Raw genomic sequence first — 27,473 nt, 5'->3', positions numbered from 1 at the left:
GTGGCTACACACATACACGAACACACACATGCGAGCGATTGCATGACCTCCGTTTGCGCGGAGGTAATTACTAATGCAATATAGCAATATGCAATATGCAAATCTTAAGCGCACGACGTACGGTCACGATATTCGGGTTGTCTGGGGGGGGGGAATCGTGAAAAGGACTCGGGATAACAAATTTGGGGGTCAAGGGTCAAAGGTCAAGATGTGTAAACGCAGGGGGAATATTTACCCCTTAACTTAAGGTATAGGAGGAAATACGGAATTGCGGCACAAATCTTAACGGCTCGACCTATGCTCTTAATATTCGGTGACAGTGTATAGTGTCATGGGCAGGAAACCCATCACAAGTGCGAAATTAGAGGTCACAGGTCAAAGGGCAGTGGGGGAAAGGTCAGATATCAGACATTTTCTGAGGACATGGCCTAATGGACAGAGTGAAAAACTTTTTTGTTTCAGCGCTGACCTAACATTTTTATCACTTTATTGAAAGGACCATGAAATGTGCTTTCCACTGACGTGCGAAGAGTAAGTGTCTGATAACCTTTTGACCCTCAAGAGGCGGGTTAAACATGGATTCCTGAACTGCCTCAATGATGTCACAGTGTTCTCATATTCATGGCACATCCATAATCTGGAACGCCAATAATCCTAAATAGTCGAACGGGTACAGCACAGGATTACGGTTCAAAAGTCCTTGGATCGAATCACATCAATTTTTATATTATTTACCTGTTTTCTGTATTTTTCTCATCTTTATCTATTTAACTATTTTTTTTCCATTAACGCAAATATTTACATGATTTATTTACAACAATTTAATAACAACAAATAATTTTTACAACAATTAAATTTTAATTTTTTTTAATAGGGTTAGGGTTAGGGTCACAATGCACCATTATATAGTTTTTGCAAATTATACGTATTTTCTGGCACATAATGAAGACGCGCACGTTTATTCCTAGAGAACGCTGCTTCTCGCGGGGGGGGGGTTGAATATATGAACGTGCATGCACAGGTCTGCGCTTTTTTCCAGTGATGACCCGGTCAGACGTACCACTGAGCTGTATATAATCAAGAGCTAATATAATACATTATTATTATTACATTTATTATTAGCTTTTGCTATAACCAGGAGTGTATAATATAGAATGTATATACCTATATTATACAATCCTGATATAATAATTAACATGTTTAATAACTAATATTATGTATTATGTATTATTAGCTGTCGAGATGAGAGTTTTTTCGAGATTTTTTATCCAATGTACCGTAGTAAATAAATCAAACTAAATTATGTATATATGATATTATATACAGCGCAGTGGTCAGTGGTTAGACCATAGAAATAATAAAATAGTTAGACTAGTGTCTCTATATATTTCTATGGGCCAAGTTCAGGGTTCCTATATGCCCTATATTGGTCTCAGGGTCAGGTCGGGTTAAATTATAAACAAGTGAACATTAATCTATTCAATATGGCAGCGCCCACTCAAAAGTAATGAAGTTGTTTATTAATTTGTTACAATATTTGTTACGTTTTCATGAATACTTTATTGACGAAATCTACTCGAAATGAGACGGCATGTGCAATAGCGATTTTCTAAATCTAAGTTGAGTTTATTTGTTTTTATAAGGACCGCTTATTGTCTGTTCAAAGATGAACCGGCACGATTATCATATAATCTTTTACACTGTTCTGTTGTCGTTTCTGTCCCTATCTACAATGCCGACAACAACGTCTAAAGTAGAGGCAGAAACTAAAGTCGATTCAGACATCGGTGCAGAACTACAAGAACCTCATGAAGATGCAGGCAATGCATACGGCTCTAAACAGGAGACAGCGCGTAATGACATTCCGTCAACAATCATCTCAACTCGAGATTCAATATCGCGCCGTGCAGATGACGAGCAAAATGCATACGAAGCTCAGTCAGACTACGTAATTATGACAGATAATCCTAACGGAGCGGATGTTGACGTGGATCCGAGTCATGGTTTGCTGACACCAACAGAAGATGAGCGTCGATCGAGTACCACTAGTACTACTACTACTAAACCTGCTCAACGCAATGAGACGGGCCAACTCACGCCATTACAGCTGTACCAGAAGATGTTCCTTGTAAAGCGAAAGGAGCAGCGATTCGCAATCCAGCCGCTAACGGGCATGACAAATTATGCAACGCAGTACAAGATGATACAAACAGTATTAAACAAGATGTTTGAGGTGATGTCCAAGGTACAAGTGATTCTACAGGAAGCAGGATTCATCGCAGGTAAAAATATATTTTTTAAAAGAAGGAGATAACTGCAATCGTATAAACCTATCAGGTGAATTAGTGCTCTAATGTTTTAAAGCTATTTTTGCCAGATAGCCGTCAGTTGCATGTAAATAAGTTGTATACACTGACCATTAATCTCATGTCGTGTCTATCGTACCAGGCGATGATTTCCCAAGTGATTCAGCGCTGAGAGAAGCCGTCGCGCACATACTCGAAAACATGGCCATGTTTGGGGATCTGCTCCTGCGCTTTCCAGACATGGTCCACAAAATGTATGCAGCGAGAAAGGACTGGCAACTTCTGTCCCGATGGAGTCTAGGATTTTGCAATGACAGCAATTTCTATCCAGAACAGGTGCATATTCCTTCCTCATTGCTATCCAGGTTTTGTCAAGTTCACTGGTTTAATCTTATCCTGGTTTAATCATTACATACAGAAATCATTTGCATACCATGTGTTATTATTGGATTAGTTACCTTCGTGCAAATTTAACTTTGATGTCGAGACAAATCATAATAGTACTTAGGAAAATATATATTGCATTACAACATTTATGATAATTTACCATAACATGTCTTATCTATTATGCATATACACTTTTTGTACAAGCTGTAATGACCTAATGTATACAGTAAGTATGTATTTAAACATTGGTTTGCTGAACGTCAGTTATTTGCATTTTTTACATGTAGGATGTCAAGCTCTTATACTTGATATCACAGGAGCTAAACCTGACAGAGAGAGATCCAAACTATGAGAACCCATTCAGGGAAGAGTTTTTGAAGCAGCAGGCTAAACTTAAGGAGCAACAGGAAGAGGTTGCTCTAATACTACTAGCCCGCAACCTAACTGCCATGAAGCCATATCTGTATTACTAGATATGATACTTCAGTATAAGATGCAAAATGGGATTTCACTGGTGGTACAATTAAACAAAAATTTATTACTGCTAAAAAGGAACTAGTTCAACATCATGAGAGTTTTTTTTTATGAATCTTATTGATAAAAGTTGTTATCAAATTTTCTGTTCTTGGTGTCTATCTCAACATTGGATGTTATTATTATATTGTGTCCTGTATGTTATTTATCAGAAATCTGTAATAATTTCTGTAACATTATTTTACTCACAGGCGAAGAAAGAAGCAAAGAAACAGAAGAAACAGCAGAAGCGAAAAGGACCAAGAATGAGCAAATCGAGACACTCAGAATTATGATTGGTGTATGAATTGTGTGATAACAGACTACATAATCATTTACATTAACTACATTTGATCTACAAATTGATCTCATCTCACTTCCATGCTAAGGTAGAGTACGAGCTAGCTGACTGAGTTTAATCCGAGTTAAAATTAAAAAATACTGTTTACCCAGCTCGTAAAAAATAAAATTTTGCATAAACTGTCTATAACTCTCGCAACTGTCATTTACTTTGTAGTGGAATGCTATGTTTGAATATGTATTAGCTGGGTCACTGCCTTTAATTTAATAAACTGAGGATTTTCCTGGTAAATTGACTTATTATTATTTTTATGGGCAACATATCCAACTAAACAACTTAGTTGGCAACTAACAAATCGGCAATAATTGGGGGAGAGAGAGTAGAGAAACTTTTCGTGTCTACATTTCGTGTTTGTTTACTATCAATTTACTATTGAAACGTTCCAACTGCCTGTGGGCAGCATCTCTGGCTGAGAAATGCTCATGTACATTGCATGCACATGCTCAGCTCCATGGTAAACAATATTGACCTCTATACCGGAAAATATCGTAGCACGTGACCTGCCAAGGAGCCAATCAGCCTTCATGGTAAATCGCGGTTCCGGAACTCGTCCCGTGTTAGTGTTAGACTGGTACCTGTCCCTTCTCACACGCTCGATATAGCTCCGCTCGAGCGCGTGAGAAGGGACGGGTACCAGTCAAGTATCAGTGTATGAGTCCGGTGCTGGCAGATGTTAGTAATCGGAGCTTGTTGTGTGCTAATTTTAATTGCCTTTATTCTTCGGAAGGGGTCAAGTCAAGGGTATATTGTAAGTCAGTATTTTTTCTAGTATCGTGATACGTAATAATCGTGTTTAGATATGACTTTTTATGTTTCATGTGTTATTGTTCTTGAGCAACACGGTGAACACCTTTCCAAATTCCACGAAAACTTTTCCACTTCCAAGTTCAGTACCGTACTTGAACTTCCAAGCGCAGTGACAGATATTAAGATAAGCGAGTTTATTTTATCACTTTCATTATCAGCAGATACAAGGATTTGCAAAATATAAATAACGTGCAGTGAAGGGATGGCGAAAAGACCATACGGTCATTTAATTAAGTATAAAGACATCTGTCATAAGATTAAGAATAAGATGTATGAATCTAGAAATATTTGAACAAAATGTTTGTAGTATGGTAACAATAAAACAAAAACAAAATTGAACATAATTGGAAATAGAACAAGCAGCAGACATGAAGTTATTAGCGCAGCGCTTAGGATCAACAGCAAAGCTGTGCCACGCAATCTTGTGTCATGTCTCTCTGGATATGTGAACATCAGAGAGCTCACACCATGATTGCATGAAGAAATGGATGAGGATGTTGTACGAGAGAGTATGCGCATTATGTGGCTATTCGTAACATCGAACTGATTCCTCTGCGTATTGCTCTGCTTTGTGCTGCTACAGAACGTCATGACAGCAGTACCTACGTCGTGTTGAAGGGAACTGTTGACAGCGGTCATGTTGAAGATGCCGGCGACGTTGTTTTGCCTGAAGTTCTTCATGTAACGTGAAATGGCAACTTCCTTAATATGATAGATTTGGATGACATCTGTCACGCGTAGTTAGACTTATATTGCTGAATGGCGCATATATGACCGCCGGAGAATGTATAACTGTTGTGTATAAAAGTTGCAAAGATATTAAAAATCTGACCGTTATTTCATGAAAATTTTTATAAAATAGTGATACGAAATAGTACGCGGATTGTGCGCCCATTTACCTTTTTCAAATCATGTGCTGTTTACGAATCTTCATTCGCTGGATTTTCCTCGAGCTCCGCCCACTTTAAAAATAGTGCTAGCATTGTGGCAGTGGTATCTTGAGTGTGCGAAGGGGCACTGCATGCAGTTTGATTGTGGCAGTGGTATCCTGGACCCCGTTCCACAGTCGTGGATTAACTTTAACCCTGAGTTAAGACTAACTCTGAGTTAAACTCACTAACTCTGAGTTAGTAAACTCCGAGTTAAATTTGGGTTTCATAAACATGGATTAAATCCTGAGTTAAATAACTGAGAGTTAACTCGGAGCAAGACTCAGAGTAACTCAGAGTTAACTTAGTATCCTATAATTCCACATAGTTAGAACAGACGAACATGATAGACGCATGATAGACGCATAGACGATAGACGCATGATAGACGCACGAACATGGTAGAAGGTGTAATGAAAAAACGTTATAATGAAAACCAGCAGCGATAACATAAATAAATGAGGGGAAATATTTTGCCAATGCGGGGATTGAACCAGCAACGTTCGCGCCAGTAGCACTGGCGCTTTAACAACTGCGGCTATTGCGACATCGCTAAATATCGTACATTTTCCCATATTATCACAGTACGGATGCCTGGATCAGCGTTGGTACGCCATCAATGGCCGACCAATGTACACCAAACGTAAACAAACACCTATGTTCCAGCGGCAGCGGGGGATCGGACACGGGGCAGTACTAGATAAACTAATTAGCTGTAGTACTAGTACCCTAGAGCTAAACTAACTCCGTAGAAACTACGAGTGTACAAACGGGCGCTGGATGGAGTTTGTGGGGTTATAGCTAGACTGGTACCCGTTCGCCACCTTCACTCCGGCAAGTATCCTTCGCTACACTGAAGTTAGTTAGTGTAGCATGTGGAACTGTCGACCGGGGAGCAGTGTAGGTTATAGCCGGCCGAGCCGTCTGCCGGAAAGTCGTAGCGAAACGCTATGCATATAGCCTTGTTGCGCCATCTATCGCAGGCCATATGTACTAGTAACACTGTCACTGATATGGGGGCCTGAACTAGTCGCTGGCACAAAAAAGTTCAACTCCGTTTTTTACAGCAAACCAAGCGCGCCGAGTAGCGAACCAAGAATTACGACCATTTCTAGGAAATCTCTAGCTACGTGGGTAGTCAAACCCGTCGTGCAATCGCCAGAACTGCTCAATTCAGCGATAGCCCCACAATTGCGTCTATAGTGGACCCCATTGAAATTGCTATTCAATGAGTGCAGCGTTGTTGTGTTAGTGTGCCGCTACGCAGCGTTTTTCGCGCTTTGCGCGATATCCGGGCTGCCGATCGTCCAGTTCCTGTTGTAGACTATCACAAAATATATCGTGATTAAAATTTCTCATTGAACGTATGACAATTTTCTCTTTTTGATCTACCCTATTATGTTGCACAAAAATAAAAATCGGTAAATGGTCTGAAATTTCATGTGTAATTATACCAGAGTTTATAATATTGCTGAGATTGTTAGTGTAAAAATGGTCAATAAGTGTTTTAGATGATTGGGTAATATGAGTTGTTTAATAATTAGAGGCATAAATTGATTGGAATAGAGCATATTAATATAGTTGCTGGTTTGGCTGTTCGATTTCTGTTTCACAAAGATCTATGTTAAAATCGCCACAAATGAATAGTTACCTTGCAAGAATTTATTAAAATTTTGGAGAATATCATTCATTTGTGTTTCAAAGGGCTGTATTTCATTGTTCGGATGTCGATAGATGACATCAACTGTAGAGTTTTTTTTATTGAAGTTACCTAATCGTGATTCAGGGTTCGACACTAACGCTAGTCCGTTATGTCCCGAGACTAGCTAAAAAAAGCAGGAAGGATAGTAGTTTCCCATAGCAGTTAGTCCGCGACGGGACTAGTTATATTTCCCACGTCCCTCACACGTTCCGCAAATTTGCACCCAGCGGCCAGCGTTCTCTCATCCAGATCCAGAGGCTATATTATAACTCGTCCCCTATTAACAAGTTTCCCCTCTAAGGCATGCTAGACCCTACTACGGCCAGTACAAACATCTGTTAAAAAACAATGGGCCCCACGAAACCTTGACAGCTGTTGACATAGATACAGAACGGTCCTGAGTTGTAGAAAATGACACACACTAATATGCAGTTATGTAACCCTCATAGTCCACGGTTTACATCGCAACCGGCACATTCGCATGCGTGTGTACTTGAAGCCCGCCTTGAAAGCAGTGATACAAATAGTAGTGAAGCTAATAGTACGGTACTAATTATCCAATAGTAATACTACTAACATCCCCACAATGGTTGTTATGTGGAAGTATTGGACCGGCGCTCGCCCTCCACCTTCCAAACGTAAAATCGGGCAGGAGAGAGCAAAAATAGATGACGCAGCGTGTCTATGATAAGACGAAAAAAGATGTCGTGCGTGTTCAGCCAGCGTTGGAAATCGTCAAGCGCGTGGCGATGAGTATGACCGGAGCCAAGGGTATTGACTGTGGGTGCAGGCTGTATGTCTGCGTAGTTTTTTCACGCGGCACTACAAACTATCGTTTGGAAACTGCGAGGGGCAACAGAAAGATCCTAGCAAAAATGAAATGGCAGGACCACATGCCTGTTCCACGAAACGCTGGGGGCCAATGACGGCCAGAACTGAGATTGAAAACTGGTGTGTGGGCGATTCAAAAGAGGTGATAAAAGGGACACGCACAGCACACGACCGCACGCACGCTGTACGTGCACAGCACCGGCACCACTGCGCGCACGTGTCACGTGCAGCACTACGCCCGCACCGCACAGTGTACGGTGCCACGGCACGCACGTGTTACGTGCACACGCACCCGCACTGCACACGTGTTACATGCCCACGCTACGCCACGCACGCTGTACATGCACACGACACGCGAGGCACGTGTATGTGGCACACGTCGGTTACACACAACACGCTACCAGTGCACCGCACATTGGTCACGTGCATTACGCACGGCACGGTGTACGTGCATTACGCACGCACGTGTACGTGCCCCACACGTACGCACGCCCGCCGTGTAGTGACACAACGCATCCCGCACACACACACGTGCCACACGCACGCCAACGCCAACGTGTACGTGCACTTGCACGCACGCACCGCACGTGTACGTGGCAGCACGCACGCACACACGTACGTGCCTATTGGCACGCACGCACGGTGTACGCTGGCCACACACGCTGTAACGTGCGCTATCTCAGCGCACGCACACGTGTACCGTGCAACGCCACGCATGTGCCACACGCACGGCCGCGCACGTGTCGTGGCACACTGCAACCGCCACGGCAAGTCGGCGCGCACGTGTACGCTGCACATGCACGCACCCACACGTTACGTGCCAACGCAGGCACCAGTGTACGTGTACGTGCAGATCAGCTTTCCTCCAGATGTCCTTTGCAGCCTTCTGACTTTGCAACTCTGATTTCATCTTATTTACGGCTTTATCCCCTATCGTAACCTAGAACGCCATTTGTTTTTAGCAGTGATAACGCGCCAGAGTGCACCGTCGCGCCCAATCTATCCAGCGATTAGTAAATGCGCGAACCCATATAGAATGCAGCATGCTATTGGAAAAACGGCAGGCCCTACACGATTACGTCAAGCTTAGGCGTCCTGTATAATGTCAGCTGCGTGCCAGCTTGACAGGCAGGGGTTAGATTGTCCGGCAGCACGTGACCTCACCGACAAGCGCCTGCAGAGGTTCATTACAGGCCATAAGCCGATACAGGCGCCGGAACAGTTTGTAGCGCTATAAATGAAGTGTGATAAGTGCGGAACGGATCCACAGATTTTCTCATCACAGTACGGCCCGACGAAATTTATTTCGCATTAAAATTTAATTTAAATTTAAATTTTAATCTTATGCCTCCATATCAAAGTTACATAGTATTTGTATACAATTGAATTGTCTTTTACAAAAACCTTTTCTGGGGGACACCGCCTTGTAGCCCTGGGAGAGACCGCCCTGTACCCCTACCGGCAGAAGGGGGCTCGCACCCTCCTACACCTAACCTCCCGCAAATCACAATCGCTCATCGCTTTGCGCCTAGTAAGAGTCCTTCGCAGGACTAGTAGAATCTGGTAAGGACTAGTAGCATTTTTTCTCTTTACGCAGTCCTCGTGGACCTAGTGAACTAAAAAATGGTTAGTTGTCTAACCGCTGGTGATCCGCATTTGCTCAAGCATGCCACTCCTGTCCAATGATATATCATGCCTGGCAAAGTATAATTAAAGTTATCTCTTATATACATCCCAACTCCTCCAGCATTAGTAAACTCCAGGACAGAGTTGTTTACATACGACCATCGTACGTATTGCAACCCAACATGATTTAGGATACTCTACTCTGCCTTACCTGATATGTTCTGTTGTGCTCTACTTTGTATGTTCCATCATTGTATTCAGTTGTAACCCAGCTCTGCCAGTTAAATGATTGTATCTAAGAACTTAGAAGAGTTGTCCAATGGCAATGGCAATGCCCATGGCAATGATTAGAGCAATGCCAATGCCCTAGAAATTTTTGTAATCTAACGTTATTCTACTGGACATGGTCACATTGTAAAAAATTCTTGGGCACAATTTCTTGGTCAATGAATGATATGTCAGTGTAGGCATTACTAATCGATCGGATCAACGTTACTATTATAATACTAATGGAGCAGGAACGTCGTTGAGTCCTCGCCTTCGTTACATTACGTTGGAAAATGTTGAATATTCTTTACCACGTAAACTCCTAATGATTATTCTTCAAACCGACTGTACGGTGAAGTAAAGAGCCAAAATTGCTCAAGTTGATAGATGAGCACTCTGGCTTGTACTTTCAGTACTGGTAATAGAACACGTTTCAGGTTTACAGTTACCTAAAGCAGAAGGAAGAGAATTCTAATATAGAATAACAGATGTAAATATAATTGAATTTTCAATGGATCCTTAAAAGACGATACATTGTGAAAGCCATGGCGTACAATCAAACTACACACCTAGCAAGGGAACCACACTTCTGCAACGTTGATATAGAGCTCTACCTTTAAACCCAATTTCAATTCTATATATGAGAGTTTTTTTTCAATTTGCGGAAACCATGCAGTTAATTGCTAAATATAGGTATACACAACCTCACCACCCGTGTGGCCTATTCAACTATAAACAATAGGTATGCCAATTCTTATAGGAAGCTGTATTTTGCAGGTTGAAGCAATAACGACAGCATGGCAGGGAAGACTATGGATAGGCTGTTGCAGATGGTGGGACCTGGCTGGTATCAGGTGGCAGTGTACATCTTGTTGTGTCTCAACTATATACCTGTCAACAACAATCATACGATCATGGCATTCTTTGGGCTGCCTTTATCACACAGGTGCAAGGTAAATCTTACCAACATGCTTGGTTAATATCAGGTGCATGTTAGCTATACTCTGCAAAAGATAGGTTCAGTGTCTGCAGTTACTCTTCTGTATTTGTACGATTATGAAAGAAGTGTTAAGGTGAATTGCCTATATAGAGTTTAGGTAAGAGCTAGCAAACATCATATATAGTGGAAAAACGTGTTCAGCCTGACGACAGTGATGGCTATCTTTCAATAATCTTTGTGAACTTTTGAACTCGCTCGGGTACGTGGGTGCAACCGCAGTTACGCATTCAAAACTTACGATCTTCTCGTTCAAGGTGCCGGAAAACCTGACGACAACGCTTCCGAGCATGTCGCAGGTGGCAGCGGACACGTGTCACCTGAACGTCACCACGTATACGGGTGACAACAGCTCGGAATTGTCACGCGTGAAATGTCCCGGACAGTGGGAGTACGATCGCGGCGATCCGGGACCGCTGGGCTTCTCTGATTGGACGATCGCAAGCGAGGTACAGAGCGCACGACTTTGTGTGGAAATATGATACATACATGATACAGCTACTTGGCTGATGATTGCAATCTTGAGAATGAAAAAAGTTCAACCCGCATTACCTATTCCATGTTTAACTCCCTAACAACAGTAGGACCTTTGTGTAAGCACCATGTTTCTTCCTTTCCACGTAACAGTGTAACCTCGTGTGTAAGCAGGCATGTGTTTTCCTTCCCCAACAACAGTGGGACTTCGTGCGTGTGTGCGTGCGTGTGCGTTCATGTGTGCATGTAAGTGTTCATGTTTCTATGTTTCTTTCTTCCCCCCGACAACAACAGTGGGACCTCGTGTGTGTGTGTAAGCGGCCATGTTTCTTCCTTCCCCGACAACAACAGTGGGACCTCGTCTGCGTGTGTGTAAGCAGCCATGTTTCTTCCTTCCCCGACAACAACAGTGGGACCTCGTCTGCGACCAGCGCTTCCTCGCGAGCCTCGCAACAACCATCTACTTTGTCGGCGTCATGTTCGGCGGAGTCGTCTTCGGCGCGCTGGCGGACGCGTTCGGACGCAAGCCCGTGATGCTCGGCTGCCTCTACGCACAGATGTTCGTCTGCCTCGCCATCTACTTCTCGCAGGGCTACGTCATGTTCGTCGCGCTGAGATTCGTCCTTGGATTCCTCCTGCAGGTGAGGCAGAGGAGCTGTCGTCAAGGCGACCCGCCGTTGCGCGCTCACTTTTGCATCAATCATGAACAACAGTGTTTTCTGTGCTTTCTTTTCTGTATTTCGTAGTGCATGATGACATTATGCTGTGTGTTAGTGAATGATCTTTGCTTTGATAGTTGCATGCAGCGCTATTGATTACGTTGTCCGTTGCTGCGAAGGTATTTGTAATCATTCATTGCTGCAATTATGCATGTTATTCATTGCTGAAAATGTATGCAGAACTATTGGTTATCTTGTTTATGTATGACTGAGCGTACAGAACTATTCGTCATTGTTTGTTGTCAGGACGACTCACTGCGGTTGTTCATTGCTTACAGGGATTGCAAAGCACTTCGTTCATCCTCATCATGGAGATGTTTATGCCTGAACATCGCACAATCGTCGGCACGATTGTCGAATGCTTCTGGGCGCTAGGCAACATGTGGCTGGCGTTCCTGGGCTTCCTTTTCAGAGACTGGCACTACATCCAGCTGGCCGTCACACTGCCAAGCATCCTTGCCATCGGCTACATCTGGTAAGTTTACTATCTTCTACTTATGGTGCATTTATCATCTTCTACTTCTGGCGTGTTTACCATCTTTTATCTCTGCTAAGTTTACTAACTTCTACTTTTGGTGAGTTTACCACAGTGGTTGGGAGGGTTATGCGCAACATCTACGAACAATTGAACGTTACCAGCAGCTAGAAGCAGTTGCTACAGAGCAAGTGTGCAGAGCGTGCATGGCAATGCCTACACGTGTTTATTTTAATCATATTGTAGATATGGCTTAGAATTCAAAATTTACTAGGATACATACGTTTGATTACTGTTAGGTCTTGGATAAAAGCATTTATCAACTACATAACGAATTTATCTGAGCTTGATATTTTCACGGCATCTAGGTTGATTCCGGAATCGCTGCGCTGGTTAATTGTTAATGGGAAGGTGGAGAGTGCTAAACAGGTCGCAGAAAAAGCCGTCAAGTACAACCGAGTCAAGGTCGTTCACAGCTATCTACACGACACCATAGACGGTGAGCAGTAGACACTATATTAGCCGCGTTCACACGGAGCGAAACGACCCATGTCAAATGCGTCCTGGGCCAAGCGTTCACACGGACGTTTTCTCGGTACGAAAACGACCCGAGCGCTGGTTCATTTTTGCCGTGTGAACGTGCACCGGCACACGACCCGGGTCAGAATGAGTACGGCAGTAGACGTCACCAATGTCGAGAGCCAGAGTTTGATTGTTTAATTCGCATTGTTTGCTTGGACGCATTGTATTTTTTTCTCAGCTCGCAGCTCGCATAGCAGGCAGCTCGCATAGCGTCGTGTTCAGTGTTCGAAATTCACGTCGGCCCGTCGGCCGCCGCCGACAGTTTCGGTCCGGGTCCTACAGCTTCTTGATTAAAACAGGCCCGCTGATCCTACAGCTATTTGATCACCGAAGAATTCGAAACATTGGAGAAACTTGTTTTACCTGTAAGAAATCTTTTCTTGCATATAACATCCAGGGTATCTTATTTGAAATACTAATTCGTGATAAACCGTGACGTGTAAACAATGCGTTTGCCCCTGCATAATTGCAAAATGAGAAGAGCGATAGCCTGGAACCTGTTCCAAAGCTGCGCACCACATTGTGTAGTAAACTAAAGCAGGGTCTCCTACGCATTCCGGCATTCGCGAGGAATTATTAAGATTTCTAGGGCTTAATTTCCGCACTCGCAGCGGCAAGGTGTATATTCCTCATTTTCAGTTAGCACTGTATTAAAATTTGCATCTGAATTGTTCGCATTGTTCGCATTGGCACTACATGGATTTTTTTTTCATGCCGCGGTGTGCTGGCACTGGCCCTGAGTTTATTTAATAGTCGTCACTGCGCTGAGTCGGTTTCTTGGAAATGCACGCTCCTGCCATTAGTATTTGCACCTAGACTCCTACGCTTGCTCAGTGTTTAATATGTGTTTCTTTTGCTTTGTATCTGATCTATGTCTACGGTAAATTGGAACAGGCCTTAGTCAGGAACAGGTCGCTGTCTACAAGGTGTCGCGTAGTTTGTTCTGCGTAATGATTAACACGTGGGGAGAATGGCGTTCCAATTTTTTTGTTCTCATTGCTATCTAAAATAACCGCGACTTTTACAGAAATTTTTTCAGAATCGAATATATCACAGAATGTGGCCTGGTACTTGTGAAGTCGAAACTCAGTGTTTTAATCATGGCTATTGGCATCGGATTGCATAGATCAAGACTTTCAAGTGGCGTGCAGCGGAATGGAGGGGTGGACTGCCAATAGGCATATATGTCTTCTTCAAACAAGGCAGAATTGTGCTATGTCGTTGTTGGCGTGGAATCTCCTACCCAATATTATATTCAGCTTCTTGCAGCAGATAGAGGAATTGTCTGTCTTCACGCAGAACGTGAGATTTTACGGATTAATTTAATTGAACACGGCATTTTCAGGCGCCAACCATGGCAAATGAACTCTTCAAGAAAATGTTTCCAGACTCACAAATAGCCAAAAATTATGGTTGCAAACATAACAAAAACACGTGAAATTGTGAGAAAATTGCAATTCTTATCTGTTGTTTTAATACATGTATCGAATTACTTATCAGTAACGCTAAACTGTGTATGCTCTGCTGAAGTTATTAGAAAACTGCTTTTTGAACCTAAACTTGATAGGGTTAAGTTCTTAGGGTTTGAGATAGTTGATCATTTCAGACATGAGAATATGGCCCACAGTAATGCTCAGATTGCAGAAAATGGGCTTAAATAATTCAAAATGTTTCTGGGGGTGGCAATGGCCGCCCAAACCCCCTCGAGCAGCTGGCATGCCTACGACACGCGGGCCTGCCTGCGGAGCCAAGGTAATTACACCCCCCCCCCCCCCACTCGCAATGTTATGAGACGCTACTACGTTTCTACCGATGTGTACCAGACTACCAGTCTGTCTCTCTGCTGTCAAAGTAGAGAGTGATAGTTACCAAGGAGCTACATATAACAACCATGTGGCGTTTCCTTAATTGTGAGCCCCCGGCAAAGAAGCATAAGCAGTCATCCGACGAGAGGAAGGAAAAACAGAGGGATTATGATTATGGACATTGATAATGACTAATAAACACAAGGAAGAACATGATATGCTGTTTTATTACTGTAATTTGCTCCAAAATTGGTGGGCCTGCAACTTTTAAGAGCTATAGGCACTGCAGGCCTACAGCTTTTTCTGCTCAGTGGCAAACACTGGTCGTGTTGTGAACGCTCTCTTCAACGACGCTCCGTGTCATTTTCGATCCTGGTCAGTCTCGGATCGTTTTCGACCCGGGACGAACGCTCTGTGTGAACGCAGCTATAGAGTCTATTTAAGTCATGATTTACACTCTTACATGATCAGATTACATCATTTATCATAATCATCAAATTACTATATTTACCTCTGCCCATGGAGTGGAGGAGGTTATGTGATCTCGTGTAGTGTGTTCGTGTGTTCGCGCGATCGATATTAGCGCGTCGAGTCGGCGAGCCAGCCAGCGAGCGAGCGGCGAGCCAGCCAGCGAGCGAGCGGCGAGCCAGCTCGTAACACATACATGTTACATGCTGGCAGAGGTAAGCACTCTCCGTGAGTGCCCTCTGTCTAGTTCCATGTGAAATACAACTTATGCGTGCACTGCCATTACCAGTTTTCAATTTAATTTTAAACTGTCAATGTAAGGTGAGAACGTGTATAAATTGTAGCTTGATATTATTTCCTGTTGAAATACAACTTAAATATGTGCACCGGCTTTTCCAGTTTTTGAGTGCGGTCTCAAAGCTTGTGCTTTGTGGTTCTGAGCTTTTTTGGTGGGTGTTAGGTTAATTTAATTGCATTTTTACTCTAGAGGTGGCAGCACAGACGAGCAAGAGTGATGACACAGAGCCGACGCGCCGCTATACAGTGCTGGACATGCTGCGTACGCCGATGCTGCGACGACGTGCGCTCAGCATGTTCTACATCTGGTACGCGTCTGTGACGTAGCTGTGTAGTCGTCGTCATACTCGCCCGCATAAACAACGATGTGGCATGCTTGCAGGTCATCTCGCTCTGGCACTGCTAAAATGTCACTCGTTTGCAGACACCATCACTGCAACCTGGTGTAAAGTAAAAGTGTCCCTTGCCCATACACCATTTTCACATCCCTCCCCCCTTTAAAAAAAATTGTGGATTTTGTTGCGTTTCGTCATCGGGTGGCCCTCCACCACTAAACCATCCAAACCAGCATACCAAAACCTTATCAAGTTGCCTACAGTCCCCTGTGAACTACACAACTATCCGCTATGCCTCCCTCCCGAAGTCCGATCGGCTTTTCCAAAAATCGGGCACTCGTCAAAAATCTAAACCATAGGAATTTTTGCGGAAACCTCGCCTATGGTAATTGCTTGTAATTGTAATTGTAGTTGTAATTGGTTATCGTAATAGCACATGGTGTCGCGCTACAGGCCAGTGAATGCTGACGCTGTTAGCAGAGGTTTCTAGACGGTCGCCCGTTGCCGTGTTTCTAGTTGTCGTCTGGTTGCAGGTTTGCGACATCGCTGGTCTACTACGGCTTGCTGCTCAACATCGGCAAGCTCTCCGGCGACAAGTACCTTAACTACTTCATCAGCGCCTGCATCGAGATGGTCACCTACGTCATCGCCATCTTCCTCATATCTAGGTGACTATTGCACATGCACACGTGCGCACGCACACACACGCACATGCATGCACGCACACATGCACATGGATGCACACACGCGCGCGCGCACACACACACACACACACACACACACACACACACACATGCACACACACACACATGCACACACAGGCTCTTGGAACATAAAAATTCGTTGTTCTTGTTGTTTATGCACAGCGGCGTGCGGGCGGTATACTTGTGTGTTGTAGAGGAGCATTTGAGCTCGTACCTGAGTGATGCACGTAGTTGAAGGGGTTTGCATTTAAGGCTGTGAATGTTCTAAAAAAAGAATTCTGCCGTTTTTTATCTACTTTGTTGTTAGTAGATGTATTCTACTGTACCTATGCTATAATTGAAGCTGTTCGGCTTTTTATCACCTATCGCAGTATCCAGTGACCCCTCACGATTAATGTTGTTGCAGATTTGGTCGGCCAAAGCCACTGGTTGGCTTCTTTTTGACTGCGGGGATTAGTTGTATTTTCTCTGTTGCCCTGCCAGACGTGATAGGTGAGTAGCAGATTGCACCAACTGTTGGTACCTCTACTAAATTCACGTTACACCACGAGACCTACCTGTATGGAATAAGCATATACGTGCTTTCGGCAGTGGCAATGTTAACGGTCTATTCTTTTAGTTCACACACACACAAACTGTAAAGGATATTTTAATTTATACTTATACGCACTTAAATGGGAAAATATACGATCTGCAGTTTTTGTGATTTGCCAAAGTGGCACCCGGTGGATTCTGATTCAGGATAGTCTAAAGATCAGGAAACCACAAAAAAACCTTTTATATACCCGATTGCAACGTTCAGTCATTTGGCAACCGGACTATTTTGCTTCTTTTTTCTTCCCTTGCAGGCGACTTTCGCATGCAGAATGTGAAGACGGGTTTTGCGTTCCTCGGCCGCTGTGGAGTCTCCGGCTGCTTCTCTGTCATCTTCATGTACACGTCGGAGCTGTTTCCGACAGTCATCCGCACGGTGGCCCTCGGCGCGTGCCTTTTCTGGGCGCGTTTCGGCGGGGTCGTCGCTCCTCAGATCAACCTCCTCGTAAGCGTATATTGATCTGTGTGTGTGTGTGTGGGGGGGGGGGGCGCATGTGTGTGCGTGGGGGGGGCATGTGTGTGTGTGGGGGGGGGGGGTGCGTGCGTGCCTGCACGCGTGTGTGCATGAATACCTTTGTCTCGACCGTACCGGGAGAAAGCGGGACTCCCGTCATTGTATTTCGTCGTTCATATAGATGCTCGAGGGAAACGCGCTCCCGGGTCTCGAGTTTTGTGCACGAGTTTTGGGACCGTTCTGTGCGATTATTTGTTTTATTCAAAATTATGAAATTATTAATGATCATATGATTATTGCATAAGTGTAGTAATTTCATTGCATTTCTGTCGCATAACATTTCTCGTGTCAACTGCATCGATCGTATTTCAGGACAGTGGCACGGGCTTCCAGAGGGCGCCATCAATCGCCTTTGGCTGCATCGCTATCGTTGGAGCGGTAATCGCCTTCTTCCTGCCGGAGACCCTTCACAGGAGACTTCCTGACACGCTAGAGGAAGCAGAGAGGTACGATCGCGTAGCAGCCATCTAATGGTGATTCTCCATAAAATCTGTACCTTCAAATCTTCTGATGATAGAGAATTTTTTAGTGATCATATAATGAGCCGATAGGGTGGGTCTTTATAGGTCATAATCGAGATGACTGATATTATGTAATTATGTATTTGCATTAGGGTAGTAATTTCATTGCAAGTGAAAGCATACTGGAGTATCGTCTACGCAGCGGCATGTTTACGATGGTGGTGGGTTTTGGTAAGATGGTGACTGTTGTACTCTGTAAATCTCACGTAATCTTTGTGTAAAGGATTGTCTCTGGAGGCTTCTCACATGCTGTTTCTTCTTCATCACAATTCGCAGGCTCGAGTCGTTTCATCAAGAAACAAGTTATGATTCCGTGGGTCACGAGATGGTGGACCAATCAGACATGTCAGAGAGGGTATAGTTGTCAATGCGTGGCTCCACCTCGTGGCTGGATGAACGAGACATGGATATGGATACATATCACGAACTGCACTTCAGTATTGACCAAAGGGTATACAACCATCCCACACACTTTCATTCCAGGAAGCTGTGACATCCAAACGTGTGTGTGCGTGCGTGCGTGCGTGCGTGCGTGCGTGCGTGCGCGTGTGTACATCTGTGTGTGTGTGAGTGTGTGATGTTTATTTTAGGACAAGATGTACAGTAGTCACTAGCAATCACCGAAGCCACTTGCACCAAAGTTTCTGCTTGATAATGTTGTTGCCTGTGCTGCATAGACACAAGGCAATAGTGTGGCACTTATTTACTTATTATCTGCCAAAGGGAGTGGCTAGCCAACCACGTGTAGGGATGAAGTGAGCATAAGAATAATGTTAAGTTGTGAAGATAAGTGCAGGTATGGCAAGGCCAGTAGTTATAGCAGTGTGCGTATTGCAGCAAGGCTGCGTTGAGTGCAGACTAGAAACAGGATAGGGATATGTTGTTGTTATCAAAGAATTGCTGTATTGCCGAAGGTAACCCGAATTTACTAGTAGTGTTAGTTACTGTGGACTGCATTATACACCTTCCTGCCATTTATACTTCATAGATCGATAAACTGAACCAAGAACAATTACCAAAGACAGAGAACCTGTCTTAAGACACTTTGTTCTGTTGCAGTGTGGGCACTGGCCCAAAGTTAGGTAAGGCAGCTGGTGGGCAAACAGAATCATAAATTAATAGCAAATTATACATCCATATTTAAACACCTTATACACTTTTTCCTATTTCGATTCCTATTCGAAACAAACTTCTCATTTTACAATTGTATTTTTCATCTGTTATAGTATTTTTATTAATGTTTACGAGCATAAATTTTTATGTTCTGGTTACTGCATTATTGTAAATGTGCTGTGGTTTATGGAATTTTTTCTCAGGATCTCATCATCTCACTATTTTACTTGTTTCACATTGGTCAATATCTATATCTAATGCATCCACGTTCCTTCTCTTTGAATATAATGGTAATAGAAGGATGCAGCTAGGTCATCTAGTAGGATAGGAATACAGCTAAATGTGAAGAATAATGCTTATTAATTAACTGGGATGACTACGACACATACCAGTGTGTGGTGTCATTAGGGTCAGTGAACATAGGGCTACGTGGAAAATAATGTCAAGCGTGTCATCGGTAGTTTTTTGATTCACGTTGTCATTGTTGGTCAGCTGAACTCTTGTGATGGTGAGTTTGCGCTGCCAACCGTTGCTGGCTTCCACTAAACAATGACCTTGTAAGGTCATTTACACATGTAGTATAGCGTAACAGTGTAATATATTGTGTATAGCTTGTAGCCAGGAAAAAAATTACTTTTTTTTCAAGGGAAATTTTTTTCAAGTCTGTGGAAAAAATTGCTCTCGTCAAAAATGTTACGGGAGCTATTTTGAGCCTCACGGGAGCGATTGCGGAGGTTTGAAGAGCGAATCGCTGATCGCTTCCGTGTATTTTTTACCCTGCTTGTAGCTGTAACTGTACAGTGAAAAGTGTAGCTTCCAACGTCGTGTACGTCTGCAATCTTTCCTTCCATCATGGTAGCAAGTAATTAAGTGCAAACGACAATTTATTATATACACGGAGCTGAAATCTCCTGGTGGAATGTGGAACCTTGATGATGCGCACATGTTACTGTTGACGCCGATTGTTGCTTTTGTTATCGCTATTATTGTTGCTGTTGTCAGTGTCGTCATTGTTTGTATATTGTTGGTTGGTTTGGAAGTCAATTTTCGTTGTTGTGCAGTGGAAGATTTTTGTCTTCCCTTTACTTAAACACTACTGAAAATTAACGTCAGGTATATTTTTGGCACAATTCCAGTTTATCGACTCAGGAATCAGAAATCTGGAGGTGCACGCATTTCATGTTATTACTTGCTCGTTGCCAGTCTAAGGGCATGTCAAGTTGATATTAGGATCGTGCCCAATTTTTCATTGATATTATATATGTGTGTGTGCATGTGTACGTACGTATCTGCGTGCTTATTGTACACACATACACTGCTACTCGATATTTTTGTTGGTTGGGTTGAGTAACAGTCACTTACGAGTCAAGACCATATCATATTGTGATGGACATTTTGACACAAGTTACAATATATATACATATTAATTAAATATATGTGCGTATGACCGTAAGTACATGTTTCTCCATACTAAAGTCCATTGTGCATACATGACGTTATGTACAAAGGACATCACCAATTGTGTAATAAATTAATTTTGGGTCAAAGAAATGTTTTATGATTGACTTCTTCTTACAGAAAACATATCACAACATGACATTCTTTCGTATATGTACGTGAAATGTTAATAGTGCCTATGTTATGACAGCCACCAATAGATACTGGGAAAAATGGATAACCTTAGACACTGACTATTCCACAATGAGCCTACGTTTTTTAAGTGATTGGTCTGGCTGTAACTCCTTACGCACTTGTTACTGCAATTTGCTCACTCACTGTACATGTGTTGCACTTGGAATAAAGGATTAAAAGATGAAATCACTTACATGCACAACTGCAGGGCGTTTTAGCAGGAAACTTGCATATATAACTTTTTATGGCGGCCACATAACAATCGGTGAATGTCATCATCGGTGAATGACCGGTGAATGACCGGTGAATGCCGTGTGTTCTTAAAACACGTGGGTGACTTTTACCGCAGAACGAACCCGTACGTAGAGCTTCTACACGTAAGTTCACGCTACTTCTCGGGTGTTGTTGAGGTGTGGTGCCAGCCGCTGGCCATGCCGTAGCTGCCTCCCCTACGTCAGCAGTAGGAGATGACTCTTGTAGCACGCAGCATCGAGTACACGGTGTACACCATCTGGACGTCGGCCGCTTCGTTGATTCGTGTTCGCGCCTCCTCGCTGGCTGTCTCCATCAGCAGGTGATATACGTCCCCACAATACTGCAAGCACACACCACACTCCCCCATATACTACCTCGAAAGTGACAGCGGTTAGAGTCGCTTGGCCATCGCTGGCAAGGTTATTGAATGGTGATGAATGAAACTTATTGATTATGTTATTTCATAATATTGGTCTGGAATTACACGTTCAAGTAGCTTTGTATATTTCTCGTCAGTTACGGAAAAGTACCATCCAAAAAGCCTGAGTTAGTGTTAGGGTGCATGCCAAGCATCGTATTAAAGATTGCTTAGTCAGAGATATTAGCTGGGAATGATTAGCTGCAGTAGGGTAACTTACGGGCAGCGTGTCCTCCGAGCTGTCGGCGAATTCGTCCGTGTATTCGTCCATCTTAAGCTTGACCGCTCTGTGATTTGTGACCAGGAACAACGACCAGTCACTCTGCAGCAAGCAATGGCGACGCGTCATCGCCCGCATACCCAACAACCCCATGCACTCGGACCAGTACGCACGCACAAATTCACATGCGAAAAGCCAATAAAGTTAACTCACAACCTAAATTTCGCGCAGCTTTCAGAACGAACCTCGGTGAAAAACAACGGCCCTATAGCTCTGCCTCCCGTATCGCATCACCAATCGCTTTAATGCTAATCCCCTGCGTATCACATCACCATTCCCTCTAGTCTAATGCTAGCTGCATGCATGTCTGCGATTGGGAGGACGTGGGTTTAGTAGGCTATATCTACCTCGCTAAGGAAGGTATCGCCGAGCTGCTCGGAAGCCTGCACGACAATGCTGCCCCCGCCCAGCTCGCCGTTCCACTTCGACCAGGCGTACGCATAGGCGCACGCCGTGGCAGCCATGTGCTGACAGAGCGCGATCTCGGTTGCCTCATCCTTGGGCTTCACGCTCACGTATCTGTGAGAGTCGGACTCCGGGAAGACGTTGACGCCAATACGCTGCAGCATCTAGAGGTAGGAAACATTTACGCTTCTATATTAAGGGAGGTTTTCGATCTCTGTATTGTGTCTAAGTATGATATATATGTGTGCATTTGTAATTTCGTTATGCATAAATTGTAAATGTAATTTTTGTTTGGTAAACAATATAGTTCTAGTTACTAGTATGTATTCAGCTATTGCTCCGTCTGTCTGTTTATTTATCTCTACGTTACTGTTTAATGCGTGCCATTACCTTCTTCAATTGACACGGCATGACCCACTTGCCACACAGTGCTGCCATCTGTGGCCGATCCGTGGGCTGCAAGAGCCGCACTTTATCTCCCTGACCAATAAAACACAAATATCATCACCACCTAACGACAGAAAATGTACGAGACGAGACGAGACAAAACGAGTTAAGAGATGATGATCCGTGTGAAACTTTCCAACTGACCTTGATCTCGAATTGAAGGTCGATGTTGGCAGCGGATAGTGTGAAGAGGATGGTCTGGCCCCCGGTGTGTGGTCGCAGCTCCCACGACTGGAACGGCATGCTCGTGTAACGGTCCTGCATGAGCGCATACGCACCGAACACGGACGTCCTGAACGACATGCTCCCCTCCGCTGCAATACAAGTAAATGTTCGACGTACTGAGCGAGAAACCTGCCTCCACTGCAACACAAGTAAATGTTCGACATACTGAGTGAGAAACCTGCCTTCGCTGTAACACAAGTAAATGTTCATACTGTATGAAGACCTGCCTTCACATACTGAGTGAGAAACCTGCCTTCGCTGTAACACAAGTAACTACTCATACTGAGTGAGAAACCTGCCTTCGCTGTAACACAAGTAACTATACTCATACTGAATGTGATGAGCCTCCCTCCACTGAAACAAACCTTCGTTGTAGACAACGTCTAGCATGCCATCCAACCGCCATTGCTGTATAGCCTGGTCCCAGTGAGCAAGCTGAGGCTCCTCCCAGAATATCACGTCCGGCGGTATCCTGCCAGCATCGAGGCCATGCGTCGAGGAACGTCAACCAACATTAAAGATGGAAAACGACTCGGCGCAAGACAGCTACGTTACTTTGCGTTTACTCTGAACATAATACTTTAAAATTGATACACGTATTGAAACCGACGTACAATTTAAACATTCCCGATCTCACGATCAACATATACTATCAGGAGTGCAACCGAACTGTTATGATGGGCTCCTATAATACTATGGAGTTGGATATGGAGTTGGATATGGATATGGAGTTGATAATACCAGTGTATAGATATGGACAAGAGATATATTAATTGGATATATTATTTTGGATATATTAATTTGGATATATTAATTGGATATATTAATTTGATATATTATATGGAGTTAATATTACCAGGAGTGCAAAAAAAAGTAAAAGCTGTTACAAACAACGTTATGTTGTTGTTTTTTGCTTTTCATTCACTCCTGACATGATTAATATTATTATTAAATCTTTATTGCATGTAATTTTATGTATATATATGTATATGTATATACATAATACATGTATATATGTTATATGTATTTATATGTAAATATCTCTCGCCGTGGTTTCTCGTTGCCTACCTGATGGTGACAGCCACCTGCTGGCCACCGCCTGACAAGGGCATCGTTGCCGTTGTAGGCGTCGGCTTGGGGTAAGGCACTTCACTGAGTGAGGTCTGTGTGCCGGTCAGCGAGCTGCCGGGCGTGGACCCGGGACCCGAGCGACCCAACACGCACTCACACACCCTCAGCTCCTGCGGCCTCTCTACTGCCGGAGGAAAACACGCACGGCATCACCACAGCTACACAGCACAGTCCCGAGAGTCGAACATCCGCACCGACTTTAAGCCTTTAGAAGTTGTTAACCGCACACAGGTGAGGCGTTATGGGTGCAGTCAAAATTTATTATAGATTGCTTTTATTTTTACGTATTTTTTGGAACTATCAGTATATTAGAACTGGGTCGGGTCGGGCATAACTATACATAATACCAGGAGTGAATAATAATAGATCTATTATTAAGATTGTTATTATCTATTATTATAGATCTAGAATCTATTATTATTCACTCCTGATAATACCAACTCCCTAATTTACGGTCTCGGGCATTCCCCGAATCTGGTCCATTGTAGAAATCGACATCTGCCATCGTCTACTGTTATCTATGTATAAGCTTACTCTGCGTCATAGTCCACTTGCTGACGAGCTTCGGCTGAGGAGGCAGCTGCAGGAAGAGGAAGCTGAGGACGCCTCCGAGCGTGGAGAACGCTCTCAGGTCTACCTCGTCGACGTCCATGACCCCTCCGTCGGTGGCTTCTGCAAACAAACATGGTTTAATTCGCTGGTCTTCCTTACCAATGCCAAATCGGATCCCCTCGTCACAGTCATAGCTCACCTTCTATGCTGCAGAGTGTCGGGGCAAGGCTTCTACCAGCTAGAGTGTCTCCCATGTTGCTGCTGCTCTCGGCTCCCTCTACTGACAAGGATGCTGCTGAATTGTAGTCAATCGTGGACTTCTTTCCTATAACGCTTTCCGCAGAAGGTGCTGTACTCTACGGAAACACATGTAATTTTAATTTAGATTAGTTTATCTAAGTCATAGATTATGAAAGATATATCCAATGTTTTACAATCAAGGATGGCATTTTTACTTGCTACTTTTACTTGAGTCTGCTAAGCTGTGAATAAAGACTAAATAGAATGAAAGTGTCAATGACACTGTAGCTCACCTTGGGTGTGATAGAAGAGGGAGGGGTGGATATATAAAGCAAGAGTATATATGGGAGAACTCCCATTATATAGCATATCTCCCATTATATACTATTGATAATGATATATGCATAAGTTTTGATGCGAAAATAAATGTTTCAGATCTGAAAATTAACATGTCTAAAATCTTGACGAGAGATGGCGCTATGCCTAAATGATCGCCATTTTGGTTTTCAAATATCGCGCAAATAAAAATCAATAAAATATTCCAGTCAAATTACTGTAACGAAGAATCTAAAACACAATATTAAACGTATATAGGTGTGATTGTAGAGTTGTTAACCAGTTAGGCGAAATAAACGTAATAGGACGTTGTCATCTCTCCCATAGGAGTAACAACTGTTTTGAGGCTAGCCTTACACATTCATATACCAAAATTTAACAAAATCGAATGAATCTAGATGGCCATTTTCATTTTTGCCAAAAAGTGTGCGTGGCTCGAAAGTATAGGTCGACTGGCGTGCTCCAAAATAGGACATTCAAATCTCTCCCATAGGAGTAACAACTGTATGCAATTTGAAACATGTGGGTCAAACGGTTCTTGAGTCATCGTTGACCGTAGGCAGACACGGAAATGCATAGTGAAATTGCTAAAATCTACCTAATTTGCATAATTTAAAAAAAATATCAAAACCCGTGCGATATGTTTTGGGGCCAGTCCTTATTCATTCACATACCAGAAATGAGCAAAATCTGTTAAACCTGAACTGACTTATGGCCTTTTCCATTTTTGCCAAAAAGTGGACGTGGCTCGAAAGTAGGTCGACTGCATGGCGCCCTCCAAAATAGGACGTTCAAACCTCTCCCATAGGAGTAACAACTGTATGCAATTTGAAACATGTGGGTCAAACAGTTCTTGAGTTATCGTTGACCGTAGCCAAATGTTGACGGACGGACGGACGTACAATATTAAGCTAAAATTATGAATTATTCCAGAAGTTATGTGATAATTTGCCTCAAGACATCTCACCTTGACAATCACGGACACATTTGATTTTTGCTCTTCTTCTTTTTGCACCACCGTGCTATCACCGTGATCAGCTAACGTTGATGTTGACTTCCCATCCGACCCTTCTGTGATGGTTGTCTCTAATAGTGACTCTATGCCCTTACCTGAAACAACAACAGAGTATGAACACTAGTCAGGCATCATCACCATGAAAAAGATCAAGTTCATTTCCAACGAGAAACGCCTCGCAAAATAGTTCATTAACACGCTCATCGATCACAATTGTTCATTGATTATGCATCGATATACGAGAGATAGATTAACGCAGTCGCACCCGTGTCGATTGCCGGCTTCAACTTGTTGCAGGCGTAGCTTCGAGCGAGCGCTGAGTAATGGTCATGCGACGTGTAGAGAATGCGGGCGGCTACGTCGGCCGACGTCAGGGATTTCGGGATCTCAAACGAGTAGCCTACGTCCTTAAACGAATGCGACTTCAACCTGCACACAGGGTGACAGCATGCCACGCATCAGCGATCGAGAGCATAGGTAAGCGTAAACCGTGGCATCTTGCTATGATACTCACAGATAGATGTCTACACGCTAGGTCCGTCCAGTACAGGATCAGCACAGATACAATATTATATTTTTTATACAGTGCATATTTGATACTTCTGACAAGACTGCTGATGAGACTACTGACTACTACTACTACTGACTACCACTGACTACTGATAAGATCAACCTATTGTCAGGGAGCATATTGCACTATATTGATACCTCGGCATATTGCACTATATTGATACCTCGGCATATTGCACTATATTGATACCTCGGCATATTGCATTATATTGATACCTCGGCATATTGCATTATATTGATACCTCTGTATATTTATATATTAATGCCTGCTGTTGGGGGCACTATGCTCTCATAGTGTTGCTGAGGGAAGGAACCTGAGAGGGAGGGGAGGAGGGTCCTTCCCAAAGCAACACTATGAGAGCATAGTGCCCCCAACAGCAGGCATTAATGTTTTTAGTGCATCACATGACTATGCAATCTACTTTTCATGCTTATATACCTTTATTATACTCCCTAATTTGCCGGTGCATTCGATGTATTTGTGTCGAGTGTTTTGTATTGTGCGCCATTAATTAAGATTTTGGCGTCTGGGCGCCACGCAGTGTCTATATTCAGGCCGGTACGGGAGATTACGGTACGCATATATTTGCTAATATATTGACTAATCGCGCGTCAATAAACTCAATATTCACAGAGAGTAT

General features: G+C 43.4%; 3 protein-coding genes across 5 annotated transcripts in view; 2 read left to right on the top strand and 1 right to left on the bottom strand.

The window, feature by feature from the left end:
• Positions 1 to 1,478: 1,478 nt before the first annotated feature.
• LOC106812656 (coiled-coil domain-containing protein 134-like) lies at positions 1,479 to 3,800 on the top strand. 2 transcript variants are annotated; one of them, XM_014816577.1, is made up of 4 exons: positions 1,479 to 2,282; positions 2,449 to 2,642; positions 2,981 to 3,106; positions 3,419 to 3,800. In XM_014816577.1, the coding sequence occupies exons 1-4, from the start codon at positions 1,667 to 1,669 to the stop codon at positions 3,500 to 3,502; spliced, it is 1,020 nt and encodes a 339-aa protein (XP_014672063.1). In that variant the 5' UTR covers positions 1,479 to 1,666; the 3' UTR covers positions 3,503 to 3,800. The 2 variants fall into 2 exon arrangements, with proteins under 2 accessions (XP_014672063.1, XP_014672064.1); XM_014816578.1 differs by lacking the exon at positions 2,981 to 3,106.
• Positions 3,801 to 4,212: 412 nt separating this feature from the next.
• LOC106812669 (organic cation transporter protein-like) lies at positions 4,213 to 20,024 on the top strand. Its single transcript, XM_014816599.1, has 12 exons — positions 4,213 to 4,315; positions 10,506 to 10,681; positions 10,983 to 11,174; positions 11,610 to 11,840; positions 12,197 to 12,393; positions 12,762 to 12,892; positions 15,736 to 15,853; positions 16,414 to 16,548; positions 16,991 to 17,076; positions 17,433 to 17,623; positions 18,005 to 18,138; positions 18,490 to 20,024. Exons 2-12 carry the CDS (start codon positions 10,526 to 10,528, stop codon positions 18,572 to 18,574), a joined length of 1,656 nt encoding a protein of 551 aa, XP_014672085.1. The 5' UTR covers positions 4,213 to 4,315; positions 10,506 to 10,525; the 3' UTR covers positions 18,575 to 20,024.
• A 323-nt stretch (positions 20,025 to 20,347) lies between these two features.
• LOC106812668 (protein CASC1-like) overlaps positions 20,348 to 27,473 on the bottom strand; it is a 15,224-nt gene continuing 8,098 nt past the window's right edge. For both annotated transcript variants that reach the window (XM_014816597.1, XM_014816596.1), the window contains exons 14-18: positions 22,908 to 23,077; positions 22,707 to 22,796; positions 22,259 to 22,480; positions 21,852 to 21,953; positions 20,348 to 21,553 (exon numbers count right to left, since the gene is read on the bottom strand). In XM_014816597.1, coding sequence (XP_014672083.1) covers positions 21,413 to 21,553; positions 21,852 to 21,953; positions 22,259 to 22,480; positions 22,707 to 22,796; positions 22,908 to 23,077 — 725 coding nt within the window. In that variant the 3' untranslated portion in view covers positions 20,348 to 21,412. The remainder of the gene's footprint in view (positions 21,554 to 21,851; positions 21,954 to 22,258; positions 22,481 to 22,706; positions 22,797 to 22,907; positions 23,078 to 27,473) is intronic.

The sequence above is a fragment of the Priapulus caudatus genome, unplaced genomic scaffold, assembly GCF_000485595.1.
Source record: "Priapulus caudatus unplaced genomic scaffold, Priapulus_caudatus-5.0.1 Scaffold671, whole genome shotgun sequence".
NCBI classification, from domain to species: domain Eukaryota; kingdom Metazoa; phylum Priapulida; class Priapulimorpha; order Priapulimorphida; family Priapulidae; genus Priapulus; species Priapulus caudatus.
This window is presented reverse-complemented; position numbering and strand designations above follow the sequence as displayed.